This window comes from Microcaecilia unicolor, chromosome 7 (assembly GCF_901765095.1).
Source record: "Microcaecilia unicolor chromosome 7, aMicUni1.1, whole genome shotgun sequence".
In the NCBI taxonomy this organism is placed as follows: Eukaryota; Metazoa; Chordata; class Amphibia; order Gymnophiona; family Siphonopidae; genus Microcaecilia; species Microcaecilia unicolor.
The window spans coordinates 70,899,166-70,924,887 of NC_044037.1; the positions used below are offsets into that span (position 1 = coordinate 70,899,166).

At 47.1% G+C, this 25,722-nt stretch overlaps 1 protein-coding gene across 2 annotated transcripts in view; it reads left to right on the forward strand.

Annotated features, from left to right (window-relative positions):
- The window catches only part of PIH1D3 (PIH1 domain containing 3), an 88,119-nt gene that overhangs the window by 43,486 nt on the left and 18,911 nt on the right, over positions 1 to 25,722 (forward strand). For both annotated transcript variants that reach the window (XM_030209707.1, XM_030209708.1), the window contains exons 4-6: positions 5,198 to 5,303; positions 12,408 to 12,504; positions 24,681 to 24,766. In XM_030209707.1, the coding sequence (XP_030065567.1) occupies positions 5,198 to 5,303; positions 12,408 to 12,504; positions 24,681 to 24,766 (289 nt within the window). The remainder of the gene's footprint in view (positions 1 to 5,197; positions 5,304 to 12,407; positions 12,505 to 24,680; positions 24,767 to 25,722) is intronic.

The window sequence follows — 25,722 nt, forward strand, 5'->3', positions numbered from 1 at the left end:
GCTATGCTGAGACACCTAGAGGGGCATAATCGAAAGTTTTCCTGGGGACGTCCTCGCAGTACGGCTCCAGCAAGGGGCGGGGAAACCCGTATTATCGAAACAAGATGGACGTCCATCTTTCGTTTCGATAATACAGTCGGGGACGCCATAGGCGCCCGGTATAAGAGGCTTGGAGAGGCTAAGCCTCCCCCCTGCTGCAGCAGAATGGATCAGCTGTGGAGTCCAGCTGCTCTGAGGGGATTAAATTGTTGATTTACCTCCATCCTCACAGCAGGAGCTGCAGTGAAAGCCCTCTAGCAGTTGTAGAAATTGGTTTATGGTTTGTTTACCTTACTGCTGGGAAAGCAGGGGGGGTTGGCTGGAGGTGTCCTGGGTTGCCAGGGAGATGTTTAAGGAGGGTGACTTCCTGACCTGCACTGAGGACAGATAGCAGCAGAACGGATACTGGGCCAGCATGATCAGAAAAAGTCACCAGACAACAAAGGTAGAAAAGATCATTTTATTTTCATTATAGTGTTTGGAATATGTCCACTTTGAGAATCAGTTGCTCAACATTAAAAGTTTATATTTATTTACTTACTTATGGCATTTTATCCCACATTAAACATGAATTAGGGTGTTTTGTGGCTCTACATGAGAATTGTGATGATATGATCCCTTGTTTCATATTGTTGACAGTCTGTGTTTTCCTTATGGTTGGTATATTGGTGTATTAGGTCTGCCCAGTGTAATATTTATGGTACAGTAAGGTTCTGAGTGTGTTTTTGGACAAAGTTGTGCATAGTGTTTTGCAGTTGAGCGATTGTGGTTAGAATATGCTTTGAGCAACCACTTTATTCTTTGACATATGATACATATCTAATATCTAAATTTAATAAAAGGTATTAATTGTGACTTTTATTTTTATTTATTTATTTTTTCTGCGTGTTATCAGACAATTATGGATTTAAGCTCCACCCCTGGCCCCACCCCTAATCCCGCCCCCTTTAGCCTCCCCAAACAGTTGGGCCACCGATCGCCTATGGGGGATGCCCAAATCAGCAAATTTAGGTCGACCTTAAAGATGGTCGTCCCCAGCAGAGATGGTCGTTTCTGATTTTCAGCGATAATGGAAAACAAGGACGCCCATCTCAGAAACGACCAAATCCAAGCCATTTGGTTGTGGGAGGAGCCAGCATTCATAGTGCACTGGTCCCCCTGACATGCCAGGACACCAACTGGGTACCCTAGGGGGCACTGCAGTGGACTTCACAAATTGCTCCCAGGTACATATCTCCCTCACCTTCAGCCAGATGCACTAACTGAACTGAAAAAGCCCTTCCCTTACCGATCCCTTAATGATTCGGAAAGGAACGGGCATGCATGAAGGAAATCGCATGCAAATGAGCTGCTCGCTGTTAGCTCATTTGCACACGATTTCCTTCCTAAGGTGGGGAAAATGCAGAGCAGCCAAGCATTATGCATGGCTGCTCTGTGCATACCAAAGACGGCTTCATACATGCAGACAAGCTGCGTGTATAATAGCCGTCTACAACCTTAAATAAATTGCCTTCTACAACCTTAGAAAAACACAAGTCCAGGTGAAAACGTTCAAGTCAGGTACATCTTTTTTTTTTAAGAGTATGGGTGAAGGACGTACATCGCCATGCCTCCGTCCCTGTGACAGCAGTTGAGGATGTCCAAAATGTGGATGTTTCTGTGAGGAGGACATCCATGCCTTTGCTATGCCTCTGACATCCCCTTTATTTATTTGGAGCAGCAGTGGGATTTGAACTGGCCACCTCTGGATTATAAGACCAGTGCTCTAACCACTAGGCCACTCCTCCACTCCACTCCTTTGAAATTTGGCAGTTCAGGATGTCCAAAATGCCTTCGCTATGCCTCTGCTAACACACACATACCCCCCCAGGGACCTGCATACTGCTGCGATGGACCTGAGTATGACATTTCAGGCTGGCAAAAAAAGTTTTTAAAGTTGTTTTTTTCAGGGTGGGTGGGGGTTAGTGACCACTGGGGGAGTCAGGGGAGGTCATCACCGATTCCCTCCAGTGGTCATCTGGTCAGTTCGGGCACCTTTTTGAGGCTTGGTCGTAAGAAAAAATGGACCAAGTAAAGTTGCCCAAGTGCTCCTCAGGGACGCCCTTCTTTTTTCCACTATTGCTCGAGGACGCCCATCTGTTAGGCACACCCCAGTCCCACCTTCGCAACGCCTCTGACACGCCCCCAGGAAATTTGGTCGTCCCCACAATGGGAAGCAGTTGGGGACGCCCAAAATCGGCTTCGATTATGCCGATTTGGGCGACCCTGAGAGAAGGACGCCCATCTCCCGATTTGTTTCAAGAGATGGGCGCCCTTCTCTTTCGAAAATAAGCCTGCTAGTGATCACTTTGGTATATCACATAATTATTCCTGTTGTTTGCTTTCTTTTCCTAGTAAGAGTGTCATTCTAGCCTAAAGGTACTTTTCAGATCTACAAAGCTTGGCTATTCCATGTTGACTTAAGGAGGATTACTGTGTCTCAGCCACAGATGCCCACCATGTAGTACTATTATTCAATACCAAAATAGACCAAATGTGAATGTGCCTTCTCCCCTATCCCTTCCACCAGAAACAGACAGATCAGGCAGTGAAGCCTTTCTCCGTTGCTCAGAATTTTTCTGCATATTGTGCATCTTAATATGCACCAGCAACAATTTTTCTTTTCTTGTTTAGATAGAGGCGTGCAGATCCAGTCCTCCAATACAAAAGTAAATTAATCCATGACTGAGGCTAATTAACCAGCATATTCTCATTGAAATTAGCCCTTCTTTATTCACATGCATGATCAAACCTTTCAGACTGCTGATTTCCAAATGAAAGCATTTCTATCTTTTTATTAAGATTAAAAAAATGAAATTGTGGGGCCCGGTGTTCAGTCAGCAGCGCTCAGCGTTTTTACCACCGCCAGCATTATGCCCGGAAATTCAGTGCCAGGCCATGTCCAGGCTTTGGCATTGAATTTCTGGGTTTGCAGAACCAGCTATAGCATAGCCGGTTAAGCAGGGGCTTAGCTACATGGGGCCACGGGGGCCTGGGCCCCTGTAGATTTGGCCCTGGACCCCCCTGCCAATGACCCTCTTGCCCCTCCCCTCCCACCGTCAACCCGCCGTCGCCTTCTGCTACCTTTGCTGGCGGGGGACCCCAACCCCCGCCAGCCGAGGTCCTCTTCTTCCTTCGTTCTGTTTCTGAGTCTGACGTCCTGCACGTACAACGACTCAGAAACAGAACAAAGGAATGAAGAAGAGGACCTCGGCTGGTGGGGGTTGGGGTCCCCCGTCAGCAAAGGTAGGCGACGGCGGGAGAGGGTTGGCGGCAGGAGGGGGGTCGAGAGGATCGTCGGCAGGGGGAGGGGGTCGGCAATGGCGGGGGGGGGGTGTCGGCGGCGCCAGGGGGGCTAAAATGTGCTAGTAGAAGACTGCAATACTGGCTAGAGCAAATTAGTAATCTAATACAAGTGAACTCTAAAACCTATTGCTGGATCCTTAACTCTGGAACATTGAAGCTAAGTGCTTTTTTGATGTTGAAAGCTTAAAGCTCTTTGTGATATTATATTGAAAGCTAAGTGCTTTATTTGATATTGAGGAAACAAGTTTATTTTTCACAAAACCTGAGATTTGTAAGTCAGCAGTTTTTGCCCAATGATAGACACTGAACACTGAATACAACGTTATAAACTCCCCCCTCCCGCCAAAGCCATATTCAGCACTTAACCAGCTATGGGGCACTGTATAAAGATAGGACTGACTTTTAAGGGTTACCTTGGTCGGTTAAGCGCTGAATATCGGCACTTAACTTGCTAAGGGTTCTGTTTACTAAGCCGCGCTGTAGGAGCAAACACTTTTTAATGTGTGCTAAAAATTAGCACATGCTAATGCTAGAGACACCCATAGGAGTATAATGGGTGTCTCTATCATTAGCGCACACTAAAAAGTATGTGCGCCTACAGCATGGCTTAGTAAACAGGGCCCTAAGTGCTGACTCCGCACCTGGAATGCCCACAAAGTAGTTTTCAGTTAGGCGCTAACTGGACATTTTCAGCAGCACTAAATGATGCTGAAAATGAGTCATTAGCTCTGAACAGGTGATTTAATCGGTCATGAGCCATTTCTAGTCAGTTAAGTCACTTTGAATATCAACCTGGTAGTCTTTAAACAGAATAATCCCAGTATTTGTAATACTATGGATCCAAATGGTGTTTAAAAGAAGGTCATAGCCTTAAACTAAGAGCATCCCTTCCAGATTATTGTGAATTGGAAATATTGGAATTCATGAGCAATTTTAAGTCCATTAGAACTGGATATGTGCATATCTAGTTTTTGCAATATATATATATATATTTTTTTTTTTGGGGGGGGGGGGGGTTCTGTAAGTATTAATTAATGAGAGAACAAAAGGAAGATATCATTAATCAGAAGTTAAACAATGGATCAGTCCTTGAGCTTTTCAGTCAGTTGCCTTTGTTTACACTAAAGAGATTGACAGAGATGTCTGAAATGTAAAACTTTGGTGTGCTTTCTGATGGTAGGCTGCACCTCCTCACTCTTTCTTTTAGATGCACATGAGTGGGGGTTTTTTTGTTGTGTTTTTTAAACTCCTTGTTGATGAAACTTTATTTAGCAACAGTAAAGCAGAAAACATTGGTAGAAAATCTAAAATTCTTATAGTGGAGTTGCAAGTATTCTGAAATTGAATATCTTTCTCTTGGAGAGGTTTTCATACTCTCCTTCAATCTCTTCTGGATCATTTGAAGTTATCCACTGAGAGAGCAACTCTTTTCTTTCTCTCTCTCTCTCTATAAATATATATATATATATATATATATATATATATATATATATATATATATACACACACACACACCTATTTAGAGCTGGACCAGGCAAAGTCACCCTGTGCTGATAATAAACTGTGGAAGCAAACTCTTTATATTTGTCGTCACCCTGTGCTGATAATAAACTGTGGAAGCAAACTCTTTATATTTGTCATCTCCTCTAAAGTCCTTTCATGTGTTCTAATAATGTATTCTGTGTACACCTCGTTTCCTCTGTCTGATGTTTAAAATGAGCTTCTGTACCTGCAGCTCTTGTATCAGAAAAACATATCTAGAACTCGATAAAAGCAGAGAAGGGATCTTTTTATGGTCTCTCTCATGTTTCAGTGGCCTCTAAAGAGAAGAGTGTAAATGAGAGTGACATCTGGAGTGTGGAGGAGGTGCCAGAAGGATCAGAATGTGATGACACTTGGGATCCTAGAGAACAGCCAGAGTAAGTGTAACAGAGTAAAGGCTCCACTTGTGACAGTTGATTTTGTTAGGTACACAAGTGTTGGGGACAGTTCCACAGCCTCTACAATAGGGGAAGCCAAAGACTCAAGGAGAGTCCAAATGACAATGCAGCAGGCCCAAGTATGTCTCCTTCCCCAGGTTAAAAGTGAAAGGGGACAGACTCAGGAGTAACCTAAGGAAATACTTATTCACAGAAAGTACCTGAATTCAAGAAAGCTTGGGACAAGTACATAGGATCTAGAAGAGATAGTAGATGACAGAGATGGGCAGACTGGATAGGCCATATGGTCTTTATCTGCCTTCAGTTGTCAATTTTTCTATATTTCTAGGAGTCTCCCTTATAGCACAGGAAATTCTTACAGAATTCAGGAGCACTTAGCTGGTAGCCAAGAAACATAGTGCCAGCCATATTGAAAGCAGGAACATGCACACTAGGTGCTGGCTGACATCAAGGAAAGGCATTTGTGCAGCTGGAACTGAGCTTAAAGATGCCTTTGTTGAGAGATCTTTTTCCCTATATTTAGTAGGAGAGGAGGAAAGGGCCAGGGGCTTTACAGACTATGCAGCATGACTGGTATTGTATGAACTTATTATCTTCACAAAGATCAGTTTTAATTTTAGGCTCCCCCCACCCCACACCCCCAGAACTGTGAAATATTCCTAGACTTTTCTGCTTCTCCTTTTTATTATTTAGCCACATTTTTTATAAATATTAAATGTTGACATGGCTCAGATTACCATGAGAATTAAGATTCAGGATTTTGCTGGCTTTTACTGCTTTTTTTTTTTTTGTCAACAAGTAGGATTGAGTCAGGCACACAAATGGGTGATGTCATTCAGTACCACAATAAATGGAACAGCTTCTCCAGAGTTCAATTATGAACACTCACAACCCTTCCTTGACACAGTTGTCGCTTCACGCTCTTAGTTTAGTTTTTTTCTATTCCATCAAACAGATTCAAAAAAAGCTCTCCTGTTTAAAGAGGTTTTCACTTCTCCTTGAGTCCAATGGATACTTATTTCATTTCGTTAGTGTAGCCCTTCCCCTGCTCAAGGAAAACATCAAATTTGCTGACCAAAAAAAGACTTCACACCTGTGTTGAAAATATAGTCAAAACACGGTTCCAATCAATTTTAAAAGAAAAAGTAACTAGCAGAGTTGCCCAAGTGTCCACGTACTCTTATTGATGTTTCCAATAGTTCAGATATATTTAAACTATCCAGAGATACCATTTCTAAGTCACCTGCTTGCTGTTGACCCTTAGGTATCCGTTTTTTTGATGACGAATAATACATTTTACTCATTGGGGGAATAGCCTCAGATAGCAGTTCTTAAAACAAGTCTCTCACATCCTTCAGGCTGGCCGATGTCAGTGGTCCTCCTTGTTAACATCTGACCAGCATCTGTTTTCAGGAACCCCAGTCCACATTCGGGCAAGGCATCTGCAGAGGACCCCTTCACCTCTAGCACTTGAGGAGCAACGCCCTCCTGCAATGGTGAGCTCGCCGCTGCTAGATGCAGTGGAGTTCAGGCAGGCGGGCTGTGTGCACAAGGGCAATGGTGAGCTCGCCGCTGCTGGTTGCAGTGGAGTTCAGGCAGGTGAGCTGTGAGCACAAGGTTAGGGAGATCGCCTTTCCCCATCCAGCAAGAATGCCTCCCGTCTCATCTTGGATCGGCAGCGCAAATGTGAACTGGGTAATCAACGTCTGGAAGGACTGAAGAGGAACCGGCAAAGTTCCCTTCACCTTTCCCCTCCATTTCCCTATCACAAATTCCAGGAAAAAAGAACAAAGCAAAAGAATGCCAAGGTGAGTAGGAGCAGCCAGCCTCAATCATGCACTGGCAGCCATTTTGGTTCTCCCCAATTGCACAGTGATCGTCACTATGTTTCTAGCAGGGGGCACACTGGCAAAAAGTTTTAGTGTGAGAGCCAAGATTGTTGCTAAGACAAAGTAGATAGCACACTGAGTGGATGGATGAGGGTCGGCTTCCAGTGTTACAGCTGTCCTGAGGAGTTTCACTCTGATACACTCGGCCTGGCTGCCCAAGTGCATTCAGAGTAATTTATGTAACTAAGATAAAAATCTACCCCCCCCCCCCCCCACACACACACGTATACACACACACATTTTCTTTCCGTAAGCCCATAGCCCAGTTCCCCAACACTTTCTCCTCTATCTTCATCTCAGGTAGTCCCCATCCCCACCAGTCAGCCTTCACTATCCTGTCACCACTCCAGCTCCTTTAGTCTGTTTATGCTCCCAGTTTTTAAATTCTCCTATATTTTACTTCATAGATCTGTTCACAGTACCACTTGTGGAACAGCTGTTCTTTGTTTTTCTGGCACCACATGACCCTCAGCAAGTTTGTGCTGCTCAGGGCCCAATCTTCCACACTGTTGTCAGTCTTATAAGATTAATGAAGGAGTTTAGGCAACACATGGCTCAAATTTACAGAGAGCTGAATGGTACAGATAGGAAACAAAACAATTGTTATGGATGTAGTGCAAGTGGCAAGGCTCTGGAGAGGGGCCACACTTAGAGTCAATGGGAGCGTCCACCGGCTCCCAGCCTTGCAATGAAGAAGGACTGGAGTAATGCTTAGGCAGGTTTTTGGCATTTACACAGGTATGTGCGCACATGTGTGCCTATATGCCTTTATTCATTATGTGTGTCATTGGCCAAATGTCAGTAATGTACATATTTTCTCTTTTTGTGGGTGTGAGTGAGTGCTTGAATGAAGGTTAGGAAAAGTATATAGGCCATATTACAATTGGAGCCTCAAAAATGATTCCAGGAAATACAGGAAAGAAAGATTTAATAAATTATTTAAATCAGGTTGTTTTATTCAGTTGTTGTGACCAAAATTGAGCAGGTATGTGGTACTATTGCCAGGGCCAGCCCAATGGTATCTGATGCCCTAGATGAACCTTCAGCCGTGTTTGCCCTCCATCACCACCCAAGAGGCAGAACAAGAGCTTATAACCCCACCAGACTAGCATCTCCCATCTCCCCTTTCCTACCACCAACAGTCCAGCATCTCCCTTTTCCCTTCCTACCTCCCTCAGTCCAGCATCTCTCTTTTCCCTTCCTACCCCCTTTAGTCTAGCATCTCCATTTTCCCTTCCTACCTTCCCCAGTCCAGTGTCTCCCTTTTCCATTTTTTCTCCCCTTGGTCCAGCATCTCCTTTTTCCTTTCCTATTCTACCTCACTCCAGCATCTCACTTTTCCCTTGTTAACACACCTCCCAACAGCCAGTATCTCACTTTTCCTTTTTTCTGCACCTAACAGTCCAGCATCTACCCTTCCTCTCTCTACCACCCACCCATTCAATATGTCATCTCCCCTCCCCCTCCCCCCGCATCCATCATCCTTCCTTTTCCTTTCCTCCTACCAGGCATGCTGGTGCAGCTGCTACCCTCCCTCTTCCAGAGCCAAAGAGGAAATTGATTCAATTCTTGCACAGGGCCTAGATGCACAGGCCCATGTTCAAGTGCTGTGAAATCCCCCCCCCCCCCCCCCCCACTCCCAGAGGAAGTCCTGCTCGGTAGGGGATGGGACACGACAGCACTTGAGCACAGGCCCGCTCATCAAGGCCCTGTGCCAGCACTGATTCAACTTTCCTCTTTGGCTCTGAAAGTGGAAGGAAAGTGTCAGCAGCAGGAGGAGCACAAAAAGGGAGGAGATGAGCTTTAGTACTCCCACTCTACCTCCTCTGCCGCTCCCCCCCCCCCCCCCCCCCCACACACACACCCCAAACTTCTGCCACCCAAGGCAGATGCCTTGTTTGCCTAGTGGTTGGGCTGGCCCTAATTGTTGTTTCTTAAAATGACATCTAGAATCAACTAATCTCATGGGCTTCATTAAAAGAATATGAAACCAATAGCAGTAACTTTTTTCACAGATTGAACACCAGCCTGGCCTAGGTAATGTAACTGCCAAATAAATCAGTTACAAACTCTGAAATATGCAGTATCCATTAATGTGACTTGCAAGTCAGTCTGGGCCTTGCATTACTTTTGTACCCAGTGTACTTCTTTTCCTTTGTTCAGGATCATTCTGCCCGCTGTTCTTGCATTATTCTTGTGCTCAATATATTTATACCTCATTATATATGCATTATTCTTCTGCATAGTGTACTTCACATCTTTTATGTAATTGCCTCGTGCCTCACCCTAGGAAAAGGTGGACTATCAAATGAACATAAATAAATAAATTACAAGCAAACATAATTTAGGTATAGTGAATTACTTTGTGGAGAACATCAGTCTGTAGTTTTCATTTTCTTAGCATTACTAGAAGATTGATATCGAAAGAAAAAATAGACGTTTTGGAGGATGTTCCATTATGGTTGCTGTCATATAAACATGGTTCTATGTATTCATTTTCTTGCATTTGTTACTCACCTTTCCAAAAAATAAATACATAAATAAACTCAAAGAGAGATACAAAGAATAATCAACAATGAATCCCATTAATGGGATATGGCCTAACTGGAAAGGTATGGAGGTCTACTGATTGTTTGCAAGGGTACGTATGTTTGTGGGGTTGATGCCATATTATTTGTAGAACAGAGTGGAAGAATAGCCCGAAGATTAGAATAGTAGGCTAAGAAACTGAAAAGCTGAGGTTCAAACCTTCATGATGCTCTTTGTGACCTTGGGCAAGTCATTTCACCCTGTCTTGCCTCAGGTAGAAACTTCAGAGCCCATCTACTTAGCTGCACTATGGCAATAGCACTTATTTGTAAGTAACATGGGAAATGTTAATGTAATACACGTTAAAAATAACAATAAACTGCAAGTTGCATTATTCACTTAGGGCCCTGTTTACTAAGCCACGTTATAAATGCTTTAGCGTTTTTAACATAGATTAACAATGTACACGCGTTAACCGTGTACGCGCCTACAATATCCCTATAGGCACCTACATGGTTAGTGCGCGTGTTAATTGTAGGTGCATTAAAAATGCTAACACGCCTTAGTAAACAGGGCCCTTAAAGTTACTACCTCAAGAGTTCCCTTATTTTGAAATGTAACACCTACTACTACTACTTCTTAACATTTCTAGAGCGCTACTAGGGTTACGCAGCGCTGTACAATTTAACAAAGAGAAACAGTCCCTGCTCAAAGAGCTTACAATCTAATAGACAAGTGAACGGTCGGTCCGATAGGGGCAGTCAAATTGGGGCAGTAATACCCCAAGACCACTTCTAAGGAACTGAAGTGCACCACTTTGAGTAAGGGGATTGTCAATGCTAGAGCAATTGGGGGTCATTCCTGCCCCACGTTAAATCTCAGGGGTGGTTACCTAAGAAGTGCTAGGAAAACTGGTTCGCTTGTTGAGTGTGTATAGAACTAAAATATCACACTGTGCTCCCTCAAATAGAAGAAATTATTTTAAAATTAATAAATATTTTCTCAGGGAGTAAAATCTTGATGCCCCTTGACTGTGGAGCCTAATGGGATGTCACATATTCTCACTCTCAGGTGGATTTTCGAAACAGAAGGATGCCCATCTTCCAACACAAATCGGGAGATGGATGTCCTTCTCTCAGGGTCGCCCAAATCGGCATAATGAAAAGCTGATTTTGAGCGTCCTCAACTGCGTTCCGTCTTGGGGACGACCAAAATTCACGGGAGCGTGTCGGTACCGTACCAAAGGTGGGACTGGGGCGTGATTTAGAGATGAGCGTCCTCGACTGATAATGGAAAAAAAGAAGGGCGTCCCTGACGAGCATTTGGACGACTTTACTTGGTCCATATTTTTCACGACCAAGCCTTGAAAAGGTGCCTGAACTGACCAGATGGCCACCGGAGGGAATCGGGGATGACCTCCCCTTACTCCCCAGTGGTCACCAATCCCCTCCCACCCAAAAAAAAAAAAATTTAAAAACATTTTTTGCCAGCTTCTATGCCAGCCTCAAATGTCATACCCAGCTCCATCACAGCAGTATGCAGGTCCCTGGAGCAGTTTTTAGTAGGTGCAGTGCACTTCAGGCAGGCAGACCCAGGCCCATCCCCCCTACCTGTTACAACCCCCCCCCCCCCCCCAAAAAAAAAAAACCCACTGTACCCACATGTAGGTGCCCCCCTTCACCCCTTAGGGCTATGGTAGTGGTGTACAGTTATAGGGAGTGGGTTTTGGGGGGTGGGGGTCTCAGCACCCAAGGTAAGGGAGCTATGCACCTGGGAGCAATTTGTGAAGTCCACTGCAGTGCGCCCTAGGGTGCCCGTTTGGTGTCCTGTGAGGGGGACCAGTGCACTATGAATGCTGGCTCCTCCCATGACCAAATAGCTTGGATTTGGTCATTTTTGAGATGGGCGTCCTGTTTCCATTATCGCCGAAAACTGGGGACAGCCATCTCAAAAACGACCTAAGGACGACCATTTCTAAGGTCGACCTAAATTTACTGATTTGGGTATCCCCGACCGTATTCTCGAAACGAAAGATGGACGCCCATCTTGTTTTGATAATACGGGTTGCCCCGCCCTTTTACGGGGCCGACTTGCAAAGATGCCCTCATGACAACTTGGGCGCCCCTTTCGATTATGCCCCTCTCTGTCTCAATTTTTCTGTTTGTGGAAGATTGAGAAGTGCCAGTGATTTCGCATCCTTTGTAGTTTCAAAAATTGCTTTTAAAAAAAAATTTCATTAAGTATTCTGTTTTTGATACTTAAGATCTGAAAATAAATAAATATATTTCTGGTTCTGGTTCTTTAGGAAATTTTAATGGACTTACAGATTTATCAAATCTAGTCTCAGAAGAGTTTCCAAATCTAAGGGGGCTTTTTCTAATGCTTAACATACATTATTTGCTGCACAGCCATAAGGAGCTTCAGTGGGAGAAGCAGGATTTTAACCTTGGCTTACTTGATTGTCATCCCTGTGCTTTAATCACTACGCTATGTCATTCTCAAACTAATCAGGGAACCGCTTTAGGAAATGCTTCATAAGAGAGTAAACATAATGAAAGGAAAATACTGAGACCTTTTGCCCCCCCCTCCCCCCCCCCCCCCCCCCCCCCCCCCGGTTTGAAAGTCTAGTATTTTACCACATTACTGTTGACTTTGACTCTGTCAGGTACGAGATTGTTTTCAAACAGCGTGTCGGGACAGAGGACATGTTCCTGGGAATGAGCAGAAAGGATGCGTCAACGGCTTGCTGTGAGGACATGCTGGTGAGTCAGAGCTGAACTTCTCTTTTACTCTTGGTTTAACCCTTACATGTTCATTATGGGGCCCTTTTACAAAGGCGCGATGAAAAATGGCCTGCGGTAGTGTAGGCGCATGTTTTGGGCGCTCGCAGAATCATTTTTCAGAGCAGCTGTAAAAAAGGCCTTTTTAAAATTTCTACTAAAAATGGATGTGCAGCAAAATAAAAATTGCTATGCGTCCATTTTGGGTCTGAGACCTTACTGCCAGCCATTGACCTAGCAGTAAAGTCTCACACATTAACCGGGCGGTAATGACCTACGTGCACCAAGTGCCACTTGGCGCGCGTCTGATACGCGTGGCAGAAAATAAAAATTGTTTTTCGGCCGCACGTATCGGACGCCTGCCAAAAATGAAATTAGCGCAAGAGCCACGCGGTAGCCGTGCGGTAACTCCTTTTTAGCACACGTTGGGCACTTGTAGACATGCGGCTTATTAAAAGGGCCCCTATGAACCCAAACTTCAGCCATTACACTGATTGGAATAAGTTAAATGCCACTGTGATGTTTAACCTAATCCATATTTTCAGCACCACTATCTGTATAGGCAGTGATGTTGAATGTGTAGATAGTGTGGTCACTATGCCAGCACTATCAGTTTCGTTTAGGTCTGATGTACAGCAGAGCTAAACTAAACTTAAAAATTGTTGGATCAAAATTCAAAGCCATGATCAATGTTTTCTTTATTAAATGTAATCATAAATGTAATTACCTAATCCCTTATTTGTCCTATGTGTCTGTTTTGAATAGATTTAAGCTCTGTCAAGCAGAGGTGCTTTTTTACATGCTATAGAAATGATAAGTAATATTGGTAGTAGTAATATATATTCTCCGAGGACAAGCAGGCTGCTTGTTCTCACTGATGGGTGACGTCCACGGCAGCCCCTCCAATCGGAAACTTCACTAGCAAAGTCCTTTGCTAGCCCTCGCGCGCCCGCGCGCACCGCGCATGCGCGGCCGTCTTCCCGCCCGAAACCGGCTCGAGCCGGCCAGTCTTCTTTTGTCCGCACTCGGTACGGTCGTGTTTTCGCCGTGTCGAGCCCCGGAAAGTCGACCTCGCGCGTCCAATTTGTTTTGAACGTGTTTTTTTCCTTCGGGAAAGCTTTGTCCTAGTCGGGAAGTGCTCCGGAAACCCCCCGCCGGGTTTCGTGTAAATCCTCCCCGTACTTCCAGCTTTTTTGCCCCGGTAAGTTTTCTTTCGTCGTCGGGGTAGGCCTCTTTTCGGCCTCGGTCGAGATTTTTTCTCCCTCTAAATTTGGTGCTTCAAATTTCGCCATTTCGGCTTTTGATTTCGCCGGCGTGATTTTTCCGCCCATGACATCGAAGCCTTCCAGCGGCTTCAAGAAGTGCACCCAGTGCGCCCGGGTTATCTCGCTCACTGATCGACACTCGTCGTGTCTTCAGTGTCTGGGGGCCGAGCACCGCCCTCAGAACTGCAGTCTGTGTTCCCTGCTTCAAAGGCGGACTCAGGTAGCGAGACTAGCCCAGTGGAACGTGTTGTTCTCGGGCTCTTCGTCGGCATCGGCACCGGGATCTTCGAGTGCATCGACGTCGTCAGCGTCCAGACCATCTTCCTCGGCCGCCCCTGCATCGAGTGCATCGAGGCATCGGGCCTCTGCATCGGCGCCGAGACATCGGATAGCTGCATCGACGTCGGTGGTACCAGGACCTCGTCTGCTGATGTCGTCGGACGGTGGTGCATCGGGTGGAGTGCAGGTGAGGTCTGTCCATTCCCCTGCTGGTGGCGGTGAGCCCTCGGGTGGGTCTCCGCCTACCCTGAGGGCTCCTGCGGTACAGCCCCCCCGAGATCGACCTTCTTCAGTCTCGGCCCCGAGGAAGCGACGGATGGATTCGACGTCCTCCTCGTCGGTGCCGGGGAGCTCCGGTGACATGCTTCGGAAGAAATCGAAGAAGCATCGACACCGGTCTCCTCCCCGTGTCGGCACCGAGAGCTCTGGGTCGCCGAGGGATTCGGCACCCAGCAGGCATCGGCACCGAGAGGACCGCTCACCCTCTGTTCAGGAGGTGTCGATGCGCTCCGCTCTGGACAGCCCGGAACAGCCTCCACGCCCGGAACAGGTACTGACGTCGACGCCTGCATCGACCTCTCAGCCTTTCTCTGCAGCCGCTCTAAACGAGAGCCTCCGGGCCATTCTCCCAGAGATTCTGGGAGAGCTGTTGCGCCCTACCCCTCCGGTACCGGCGGTGCTTGCGCCACCGGTACCGTCGAGCGTGGCGCCGGCTGGCCCATCGCCCAGGTTGAGGTCCCCGACGTCGGTACCGCGTGCGGTACCGACCGCGGCCACCTCCCAGGAAGGCTCCCCGACTACGTCGGCGGAGGGAGCTTCGCCGATGCGGGCGAGGGAGTCTACCTCTCGACGCCCCCATCGTGGACGGGGTTCCACGGAGTCGAGCAGGGCGAGGTTGCAGACACAGGTCCGTGAACTTGTGTCTGACACCGAGGGTGAGGCCTCGTGGGAGGAAGAGGAAGATCCCAGATATTTCTCTGACGAGGAGTCTGAGGGTCTTCCGTCTGATCCCACTCCCTCTCCTGAGAGACAGCTTTCTCCTCCCGAGAGTCTGTCTTTTGCCTCCTTTGTCCGGGAGATGTCTACGGCCATCCCCTTCCCGGTGGTTGTGGAGGACGAGCCCAGGGCTGAAATGTTTGAGCTCCTGGACTATCCTTCTCCACCTAAGGAAGCGTCCACTGTTCCCTTGCACCATGTCCTGAAGAAGACATTGCTTGCGAACTGGACCAAGCCATTAACTAATCCCCACATTCCCAAGAAGATCGAGTCCCAGTACCGGATCCATGGGGACCCAGAGCTGATGCGCACTCAGTTGCCTCATGACTCTGGAGTTGTGGATTTGGCCCTAAAGAAGGCTAAGAGTTCTAGGGAACATGCTTCGGCGCCCCCGGGCAAGGACGCTAGAACCTTAGACTCCTTTGGGAGGAAGGCCTACCATTCCTCTATGCTCGTGTCCAAGATCCAGTCTTACCAGCTCTACACGAGCATACACATGCGGAATAATGTGCGGCAGTTGGCGGGCTTGGTTGATGCTCTTCCCCCTGAGCAAGCCAAGCCTTTTCAGGAGGTGGTCAGGCAGCTGAAGGCGTGCAGAAAATTCCTGGCCAGAGGAGTTTATGACACTTTTGATGTTGCGTCCAGGGCCGCTGCTCAAGGTGTGGTGATGCGCAGGCTCTCATGGCTGCGTGCCGCCGACCTGGAGAATAGAATCCAGCAGCGGATTGCGGACTCGCCTTGCCGTGCGGATAACATTTTTGGCGAAAAAGTCGAGCAGGTGGTAGAGTCTCTCCACCAGCGGGACACCGCATTCGACAAGTTCGCCCGCCGGCAGCCTTCAGCTTCTACCTCTACAGGTAGCTACTGGGGTTTGTGATAAATTACCCAAAGTCCCATCTTCTCCCAGTGCAGAAACTCGAATTCATCGGAGCCCTGCTGGATTCTCGGACGGCTCGCGCCTATCTCCCAGAGGCGAGGGCCAACAACTTGTTGTCCCTCGTCTCGCGGGTGCGAGCGTCCCAGCAGATCACAGCTCGGCAGATGTTGAGATTGCTGGGCCACATGGCTTCCACAGTTCATGTGACTCCCATGGCCCGCCTTCACATGAGATCTGCTCAATGGACCCTAGCCTCCCAGTGGTATCAGGCCGCCGGGGGTCTAGAGGACGTGATCCACCTGTCCACGAGTTTTCTCGAATCCCTGTATTGGTGGACGATTTGCTCCAATTTGACTCTGGGACGTCCCTTCCAAATTCCTCAGCCTCAAAAAGTGCTGACCACGGATGCGTCTCTCCTGGGATGGGGAGCTCATGTCGATGGGCTTCACACCCAAGGAAGGTGGTCCCTCCAAGAAAGCGATCTACAGATCAATCTTCTGGAGTTGCGAGCGATCTGGAACGCTCTGAAGGCTTTCAGAGATCGGCTGTCCCACCAAATTATCCACCAGCGGGACACCGCATTCGACAAGTTCGCCCGCCGGCAGCCTTCAGCTTCTACCTCTACAGGTAGACGATTTTTCGGGGGAAGGAAGACTGTTCCCTATACTTCTGGCAAGCGTAGGTACAATCCTCCTTCCCGACAGCCTGCGGCCCAGGCTAAGCCCCAGCGCGCTCGCTCTCGTCAGCAGCGTGCGAATCAGCAAGGCCCCGCGGCTCCCCAGCAAAAGCAAGGGGCGAGCTTTTGACTGGCTCCAGCAGAGCATAGCCGACATCCAAGTGTCAGTGCCGGGCGACCTGCCTGTCGGAGGGAGGTTGAAAGCTTTTCATCAAAGGTGGCCTCTCATAACCTCCGATCAGTGGGTTCTCCAAATAGTCCGGCAAGGATACACCCTCAATTTGGCCTCACAACCTCCAAATTGTCCACCGGGAGCTCAGTCCTACAGCTTCCAGCACAAGCAGGTACTTGCAGAGGAACTCTCCGCCCTTCTCAGCGCCAATGCGGTCGAGCCCGTGCCATCCGGGCAAGAAGGGCTGGGGTTCTATTCCAGGTACTTCCTTGTGGAAAAGAAAACAGGGGGGATGCGTCCCATCCTAGACCTAAGGGCCCTGAACAAATATCTCGTAAAAGAAAAGTTCAGGATGCTTTCCCTGGGCACCCTTCTCCCCATGATTCAGCAAAACGATTGGCTATGCTCTCTGGACTTGAAGGATGCCTACACACACATCCCGATACTGCCAGCTCACAGACAGTATCTGCGATTTCAGCTGGGCACACGCCACTTCCAGTACTGTGTGCTACCCTTTGGGCTCGCCTCTGCGCCCAGGGTGTTCACAAAGTGCCTAGCTGTGGTAGCAGCGGCGCTTCGCAGGCTGGGGGTGCACGTGTTCCCATATCTCGACGATTGGCTGGTGAAGAACACATCCGAGGCAGGAGCCCTGCAGTCCATGCAGATGACTATTCGCCTCCTGGAGCTACTGGGGTTTGTGATAAATTACCCAAAGTCCCATCTTCTCCCAGTGCAGAAACTCGAATTCATCGGAGCCCTGCTGGATTCTCGGACGGCTCGCGCCTATCTCCCAGAGGCGAGGGCCAACAACTTGTTGTCCCTCGTCTCGCGGGTGCGAGCGTCCCAGCAGATCACAGCTCGGCAGATGTTGAGATTGCTGGGCCACATGGCTTCCACAGTTCATGTGACTCCCATGGCCCGCCTTCACATGAGATCTGCTCAATGGACCCTAGCCTCCCAGTGGTATCAGGCCGCCGGGGGTCTAGAGGACGTGATCCACCTGTCCACGAGTTTTCTCGAATCCCTGTATTGGTGGACGATTTGCTCCAATTTGACTCTGGGACGTCCCTTCCAAATTCCTCAGCCTCAAAAAGTGCTGACCACGGATGCGTCTCTCCTGGGATGGGGAGCTCATGTCGATGGGCTTCACACCCAAGGAAGGTGGTCCCTCCAAGAAAGCGATCTACAGATCAATCTTCTGGAGTTGCGAGCGATCTGGAACGCTCTGAAGGCTTTCAGAGATCGGCTGTCCCACCAAATTATCCAAATTCAGACAGACAATCAGGTTGCCATGTACTATGTCAACAAGCAGGGGGGCACCGGATCTCGCCCCCTGTGTCAGGAAGCCGTCAGCATGTGGCTCTGGGCTCGCCGTCAAGGCATGGTGCTCCAAGCCACATATCTGGCAGGCGTAAACAACAGTCTGGCCGACAGGTTGAGCAGGATTATGCAACCTCACGAGTGGTCGCTCAATTCCCGTGTGGTGCGACAGATCTTCCAGGCGTGGGGCACCCCCCTGGTGGATCTCTTCGCATCTCAAGTGAACCACAAGGTCCCTCAGTTCTGTTCCAGGCTTCAGGCCCACGGCAGACTGGCGTCGGATGCCTTCCTCCTGGATTGGGGGGAAGGTCTGCTGTATGCTTATCCTCCCATTCCTCTGGTGGGGAAGACTTTGTTGAAACTCAAGCAAGACCGAGGCACCATGATTCTGATTGCTCCCTTTTGGCCGCGTCAGATCTGGTTCCCTCTTCTTCTGGAGTTATCCTCCGAAGAACCGTGGAGATTGGAGTGTTTTCCGACCCTCATCACGCAGGACGAAGGGGCCCTTCTGCATCCCAACCTCCAGTCCCTGGCTCTCACGGCCTGGATGTTGAGGGCGTAGACTTTGCCTCTTTGGGTCTGCCAGAGGGTGTCTCCCGCATCTTGCTTGCTTCCAGGAAAGACTCCACTAAGAGAAGTTACTTCTTTCATTGGAGGAGGTTTACCGTCTGGTGTGACAGCAAGGCCCTAGATCCTCGCTCTTGTCCTACACAGACCCTGCTTGAATACCTTCTCCACTTGTCTGAGTCTGGTCTGAAGACCAACTCCGTAAGGGTTCACCTTAGTGCAATCAGTGCATACCATTACCAAGTGGAAGGTAAGCCGATCTCAGGACAGCCTTTAGTTGTTCGCTTCATGAGAGGTTTGCTTTTGTCAAAGCCCCCTGTCAAGCCTCCTACAGTGTCATGGGATCTCAATGTCGTTCTCACCCAGCTGATGAAACCTCCTTTCGAGCCACTGAATTCCTGCCATCCGAAGTACTTGACCTGGAAGGTCATTTTCTTGGTGGCAGTTACCTCGGCTCATAGAGTCAGTGAGCTTCAGGCCCTGGTAGCCCAGGCCCCTTACACCAAATTTCATCACAACAGAGTAGTCCTCCGCACTCACCCTAAGTTTCTGCCAAAGGTTGTGTCGGAGTTCCATCTGAACCAGTCAATTGTCTTGCCAACATTCTTTCCCCGTCCTCATTCCTGCCCTGCTGAACGTCAGCTGCACACATTGGACTGCAAGAGAGCATTGGCCTTCTATCTGGAGCGGACACAGCCCCACAGACAGTCCGCCCAATTGTTTGTTTCTTTTGATCCCAACAAGAGGGGAGTGGCTGTAGGGAAACGCACCATATCCAATTGGCTAGCAGATTGCATTTCCTTCACTTACGCCCAGGCTGGGCTGGCTCTTGAGGGTCATGTCACGGCTCATAATGTTAGAGCCATGGCAGCGTCGGTAGCCCACTTGAAGTCAGCCACCATGGAGGAAATTTGCAAAGCTGCGACGTGGTCATCTGTCCACACATTCACATCTCATTACTGCCTGCAGCAGGATACCCGACGTGACAGTCGGTTCGGGCAGTCAGTTCTTCAGAACCTGTTTGGGCTTTAGGATCCAACTCCACCCCCCGAGGGCCCTGTTTGTTCTGTTCCAGGCTACACTCTCAGTTAGTTGGTAAATTTTTTAGGTCAATCTCAGTTATGTCCTCGCCGTTGCGAGGCCCAATTGACCAATGTTGTTGTTTTGAGTGAGCCTGGGGGCTAGGGATACCCCATCAGTGAGAACAAGCAGCCTGCTTGTCCTCGGAGAAAGCGAATGCTACATACCTGTAGAAGGTATTCTCCGAGGACAGCAGGCTGATTGTTCTCACAAACCCGCCCGCCTCCCCTTTGGAGTTGTGTCTTCCCTTGAAGTGTATTGTCTTGCTACATACTGGACTGGCCGGCTCGAGCCGGTTTCGGGCGGGAAGACGGCCGCGCATGCGCGGTGCGCGCGGGCGCGCGAGGGCTAGCAAAGGACTTTGCTAGTGAAGTTTCCGATTGGAGGGGCTGCCGTGGACGTCACCCATCAGTGAGAACAATCAGCCTGCTGTCCTCGGAGAATACCTTCTACAGGTATGTAGCATTCGCTTTCATAGCTGCTATCTGAATATTAAGCAATATTCAGCTGCTATCTGTATAGCTATGATTTTTAAAGTTAGGATAGCCATTTGTTATGTTATAACACGTATTATATCCCACCATATATCTTATTAGTTGAAGGCGGGTTACAATAAATAAGAAACCAGATCAAGCATTCTGGGAATTACAATAACAATTTCAACATATATCAACCAGTACAACCATTTAGACCTAGTTTGTGGGAACAAAAATATTTTCAGATTCTTTCTAAACCATATATAACATGGACAACATCACAAGGCCAAAGGAAGTGAATTCCATAATGAGGCCGTCTGATAGTAAAGCGACGCAGAAAAGTGTCTGATCAATTTTAGAGCAGCAGCACTGGGAAATTGAAGAATAAATTGGTTACATATATAAGATCTATGAAGAACTTTCACTAAATCCATCAATTACATTGCTGTTCTAAATTAATCCACATAGCTACTGGAGAGTTAGGAAGAACACCTACAGGTTGCTCTAGTGCCACCTTAGCACTTTCTGGATAGCGCTGGAATGATTTGTAAGAATTTTCAGTGGCAATATCCAGAGAGGGCAAGATTCAGTAAATGGTGAGCAGAAAAAATCAGCGCTAAGAACTATTCTATAAATGGCACTCCTCCATCGCGCCGATTCCCGGCTCAAATTTGAGTGTTAGCACAATGCTATAACACTGTGTGCAAATGTTCAGAATGCCCCTCACCCACCCATGCTCCTCCCCTAGCCATGCCCCCTTTTGATTTACATGCTATGAGATTTAGTCGCTCGATGTTATACAATAGTGCGCAGGCAGATGTGTGCACAAATCCAAATTAGTGCCAGTAAACTTTAATAATTGATAGTTAATGGCTTATTCACTCATTTGTTTGCGTACGCTTCTTGGATCTGCAGCCAAATATGGTCACCCAAATTTGTGCGCCATATATAGAATCCAAGGGAAAGTGCCACTGAAAATTCACAGGGAACTTATCTGTACAGCAGTTGCCGTACTGGGCTAGATTCAGTATATGGTTCAGAACAGTATTCTATAAAGGGCTGTCTGAGAGGGGCGCCCTCTATAAAATAGTGTGTAGCACCGGAATCCGTTCCCAACTTTGGGCATGAGCATTTATACCAACTGAAACCAAGTGTAAATCCCAGCACAGAAGATGACGGGGATCCTCTGAAGCCTGTAACACTGTGTGCATTTTAAGGGAACTGCCCGTGTTCCTCCCATCATTATGCCCCCCCTTTTCAGATCCATGTGGAAACACTTAGGCGCTATAACAGGGTGTGTAAGTGTACTTCTGCACAGGGGCATAGCTACGTTGGGGCATGGGCCCCTGTAGATTTGGCCCTGGCCCCCCTGCCGCCAACCCCTTCGACCCTCCCCTCCCGCCGCCAACCCTCCCCCACCGCCGCCATCGGGTACCTTTGCTGGCGGGGGTCCCCAACCCCTGCCAGCCAAAGTCCTCTTCTCCGGTGTGGCCACGTTGCTGATCTGCAAGGCTTCTGTTTCTGTGAATCTGATGTCCTGCACGTACAGACTCACAGAAACAGAAGCCTTGCAGATCAGCAACGTGGCCATGCCGAAGGAGAGGACTTCGGCTGCCGGGGGTTGGGGACCTTCACCAGCAAAGGTACCCAACAGCGGCGGCGGGAATGGGGGGTAGAAAGGGTTGGCGCTGGGGGGGGGGGTCAAAAATGGCGGGGGGGGCTAAAATATGCCCCCTCACCTCGGGCTCTGGACCCCCCCTCCTGCCGAAGTCTGGCTACGCCCCTGCTTCTGCATGATCTGCCATTTTTGGGCCATATCAGCACCTTGCTTCCATTATAATGCTTTTCTGTGCTGAAAAATCGGTGTGGAAATAGCATGTAACCCTAGGTGCCATACATAGAATTCCGAAGAATACAGATAAGTGCTTTTGGATATCAAAGAATAGATCTTTAGTGGATGAATATTGCCACTAATGGATTATTTTTGAGCCTGCCCTCATCTCTACCCCATACCCAGCCCCATCTTATAGCATTAGTATCAGGTTGTTCAGTCAAATATTTGAAAATACATGGATAAAGCATTCATCAGCTGCCAGTGAATCTAAAACTTCTTTTGAATAGTGAACTGTATTTTCTCACTCCTCTTTTTCAGAGGAAGCACATTTTCCACATCTTCGTTTCGTATGCAGTACCATCCTGGTTTTCAATACTGTCCTTCAGATTACTCAATTTGTAGGCCATGCTCACCTTCTGCCATTAGTTAACAATAAATGGCTAGTGACCCCATGCTCTGCTTAGAGTGATTAATGACCACTGTGCAATAGAGAACACAGACAGGTGACAAAGGGATGTCAACCTTATTTTCACAGGACACCTGCCTCAGAATACAGCTTGTTTAAGAAACACAAGTGAGAAAATATTATTTAATATAAAGGCATTTATTTGAAAAAAAAAAACAAAAGAACAAAAGATGTCAGTATAAGTGATGGCTATTTGCTATGTTATGAAATGACAATATTATCAGACATAGTAAATATAATATCTATTTAACTAGCCTGTTGCAGTAAGAACTTATTGCAATTTTTGTTATGTGAAATCAAGGATAAAATGTACTTTTTTATCTTGTCCTGATCACTGATGTATATGTTGTCAAAATATTGTATCTGCTATAGAGTAGGATGCAGAAGGTACAGTTCCTGCTCCAAGAAAAAGAATAATTCAGACTTCTCATTGCCAGGAGTAAGGATATTCTGATCCTATAATGGAATAAAGGATAAAGAATTTATATTTTAATAGCCATGAGAGGATTAAATAAGAGATTGGGTATTGTGGACAGACCTTGGGCCCTATTTACTATGCCATCATAAGAGCGCTAGCGTTTTTAGCACATGCTAATGATTAGCGTATGCTAAACGCTAAAGTCGCCCATAGGAACATATAGGTGGCTCTAGCATTTAGTGTACGCTAAAAGCGCTAGCATACCTTAATAAACAGGGCTCCTTGTGTCTTGGTAGTGGCCTCATCTACTGTAGTGCAAGAAGGCCTTACCCAGTAGTTTTGGTTGATGAGAGTATTTATTACCAGAATTTTGGGAGATACATGGGAAGAGGTATTAATCATGTGTAGGCTTATTGTTTGTTTTGGATTTAACCAAATATCCTGGTTTTTCCTGGTGGAATACTAAATTAAGGTAAAGAGTCACAGGTTTGTCTGTACAATTGGTATGCAGTCCTGGAGAGAGCCTAGAAAGGAACAAAGCAACTTCTCCCACTTTGCGTGGTTTTTTGTAATTTAGGGGTGCTTTTCAGTGGCATTCCAAGGGAGCGGTCCACTTCAGGTGCAGGCAATAAGGGGGTACATTGTATGCAAACAGCAATAGCTGGGAGAGGAGAGCAGCAGGAAACCAAGCCTGGCATAGGAGATGCAGCTACACAGACTCCAACACTGTGCTCCATCCCAAGCTGTACAGGCAGCAAACCTCACATAGCAGGCTTTAATTTCCAGTGCCTGAGTTTAGTGCAGTGCCAGCCTTGTGGTAGAAGTCACAACAGCCATTTTGTCAAGGCAGCCACTAGGGGTGATAGGGCGTGATGTTCACTGCTGCCCCATCACACCACTGGATCACCAGGAAATTTAGGTAGGCCGGGGGGAGGGGGCTATCCTTATTGTGGGATGTTGGGAGAGGGGTCTAGCCTTCTCTGGGGGATGGGGATTTTAACCTTGTTGGGAGGGGGGGTCTAGCCTTGTCAGGGAGGGTGTCTGGGCCTCACCATAGGGGAGGGGGGATTGGGACCAGAGCATTGGGTTTAGGGTCAGAGGAGCACAGGGCATCTTTTTATTTTATGCAGGTGCCAGCCAGTATTCAGTGCTGGCACCCACATAGCTAACTAGGTGAGTTTAGGACTGTTCAAAAGCGGGTCCTAAATTCGACCAGTTAGCTATGCGGATGCCAACACTGAATATTACTGTCATTCACCTAACTCCCAGCTCCTCCTCAGCTCTGACTCCTGGACCTCTTCTGACCTTCCCAATTCAAACATTGCTAGTCAGCGGTTAGGCAGCCACAAGTGATTTAAATCACTTTGAATATCGACTGACTTGTATTCTATAACAGCATCAAAGCACCCAGATATCATTATAGAATTTACACCCAGCGAACGGTATCGAGGGGCCTAAATTCTGACACCCAGTTATACAATTGTCCTCTGTATCCCAGAGTTAGAGGGGAAAAGTTCTATATGCAATGACCAATAGAAATGGTGTGAATAAAACAAAACTGTGAACATTTAATATGGATGCATTGAAATGTAATTTAATATTCATATTCAGTGCTATGCCCAAAAATGTAGCTTTGTTGCCCCCTTACAATGACAGATCTCTAGCAGCAGTTACTTCTAGCTCTGCATTAGTGTTTATGCTTTTAACAGTAAATATAACTTGTTTATTTCAGATTAAAATCAAACTGCCTGACACAAAGCTTGCAGATATTACTCTTGATGTCAGAGACAAGTTTCTTGATCTTCGAACCCCTAAAAAGTAAGTTGACCAGCATTTCTCTTTTACTGAGCTAACTGAGTCTTGGTTCTTAAACCAGCCATTGAAGATGCTACTGTTGTCTCTTCAGTGTCATTTTTTTATATATTCTGTTTGCCATAAATAATTTATGCTGATAAGAGGCCACTTTAGTCACTAATAAATGCAGTGAGATTATGACTATCTCAAAATTAACATTTCTTTCTGCTAATAAAAGTTTAACTCCACAAGAGCAGAAGAGCAAACCAAAACTGTATGCAAATAGGAGTCAGAGGTCAATAGTGATTTGCTTGGAAAAAATGACTAGGTTAGAAATTGCCATTCTCACAGTGGCACAAAGTATGCATAGACTTCATAGCATGTGGATTTTTGACTACATGGATAAAGAGGCATTCCTGTGGGCTTGTTTAAATCAGGGAAGGAAAATGGCACATGTACATTTGATTTTCAGATTTATGCATGCTGTTTTGCCCCTGCTGAACCACCCACAGAAATAGTAGAGGCTTTTCATGTGCATACTTTAGGGTACTAATTTCCAAAGAGAAACCAGGTGAGCAGCATCTCTTTGAAAAAAATTACATAACCCAGCCAATATTCAAAACCATTTAACTGGCCAGAATGGCACCTGGTCAGTCAAATGGCACTTAGCCAGCTATCTGGTGATATTCAACGGGAGATAGCTGGCTTAAGTTTTGCGGCCAAATCTGGCCTCGTCAATAGCAGATTTATCTTTGGCTGCTATAAATCTATATTTTCCTGTGGCTTTTCTTATTTAGGCACAAAATGGTGGAACACTCCTCCAAGAGAAATAAGGCATAATTATAACTACCTGTCCTTTTGCAGATCCCTAAAAACATTCCTGTTCATAAAATTTTTATTTCAAGTTACTAATCAATTTCAGTGTTTCCACTGACCATCATAACACTGCACTAGTTGTAAAAGTTTCTCTCGCTTTGTAA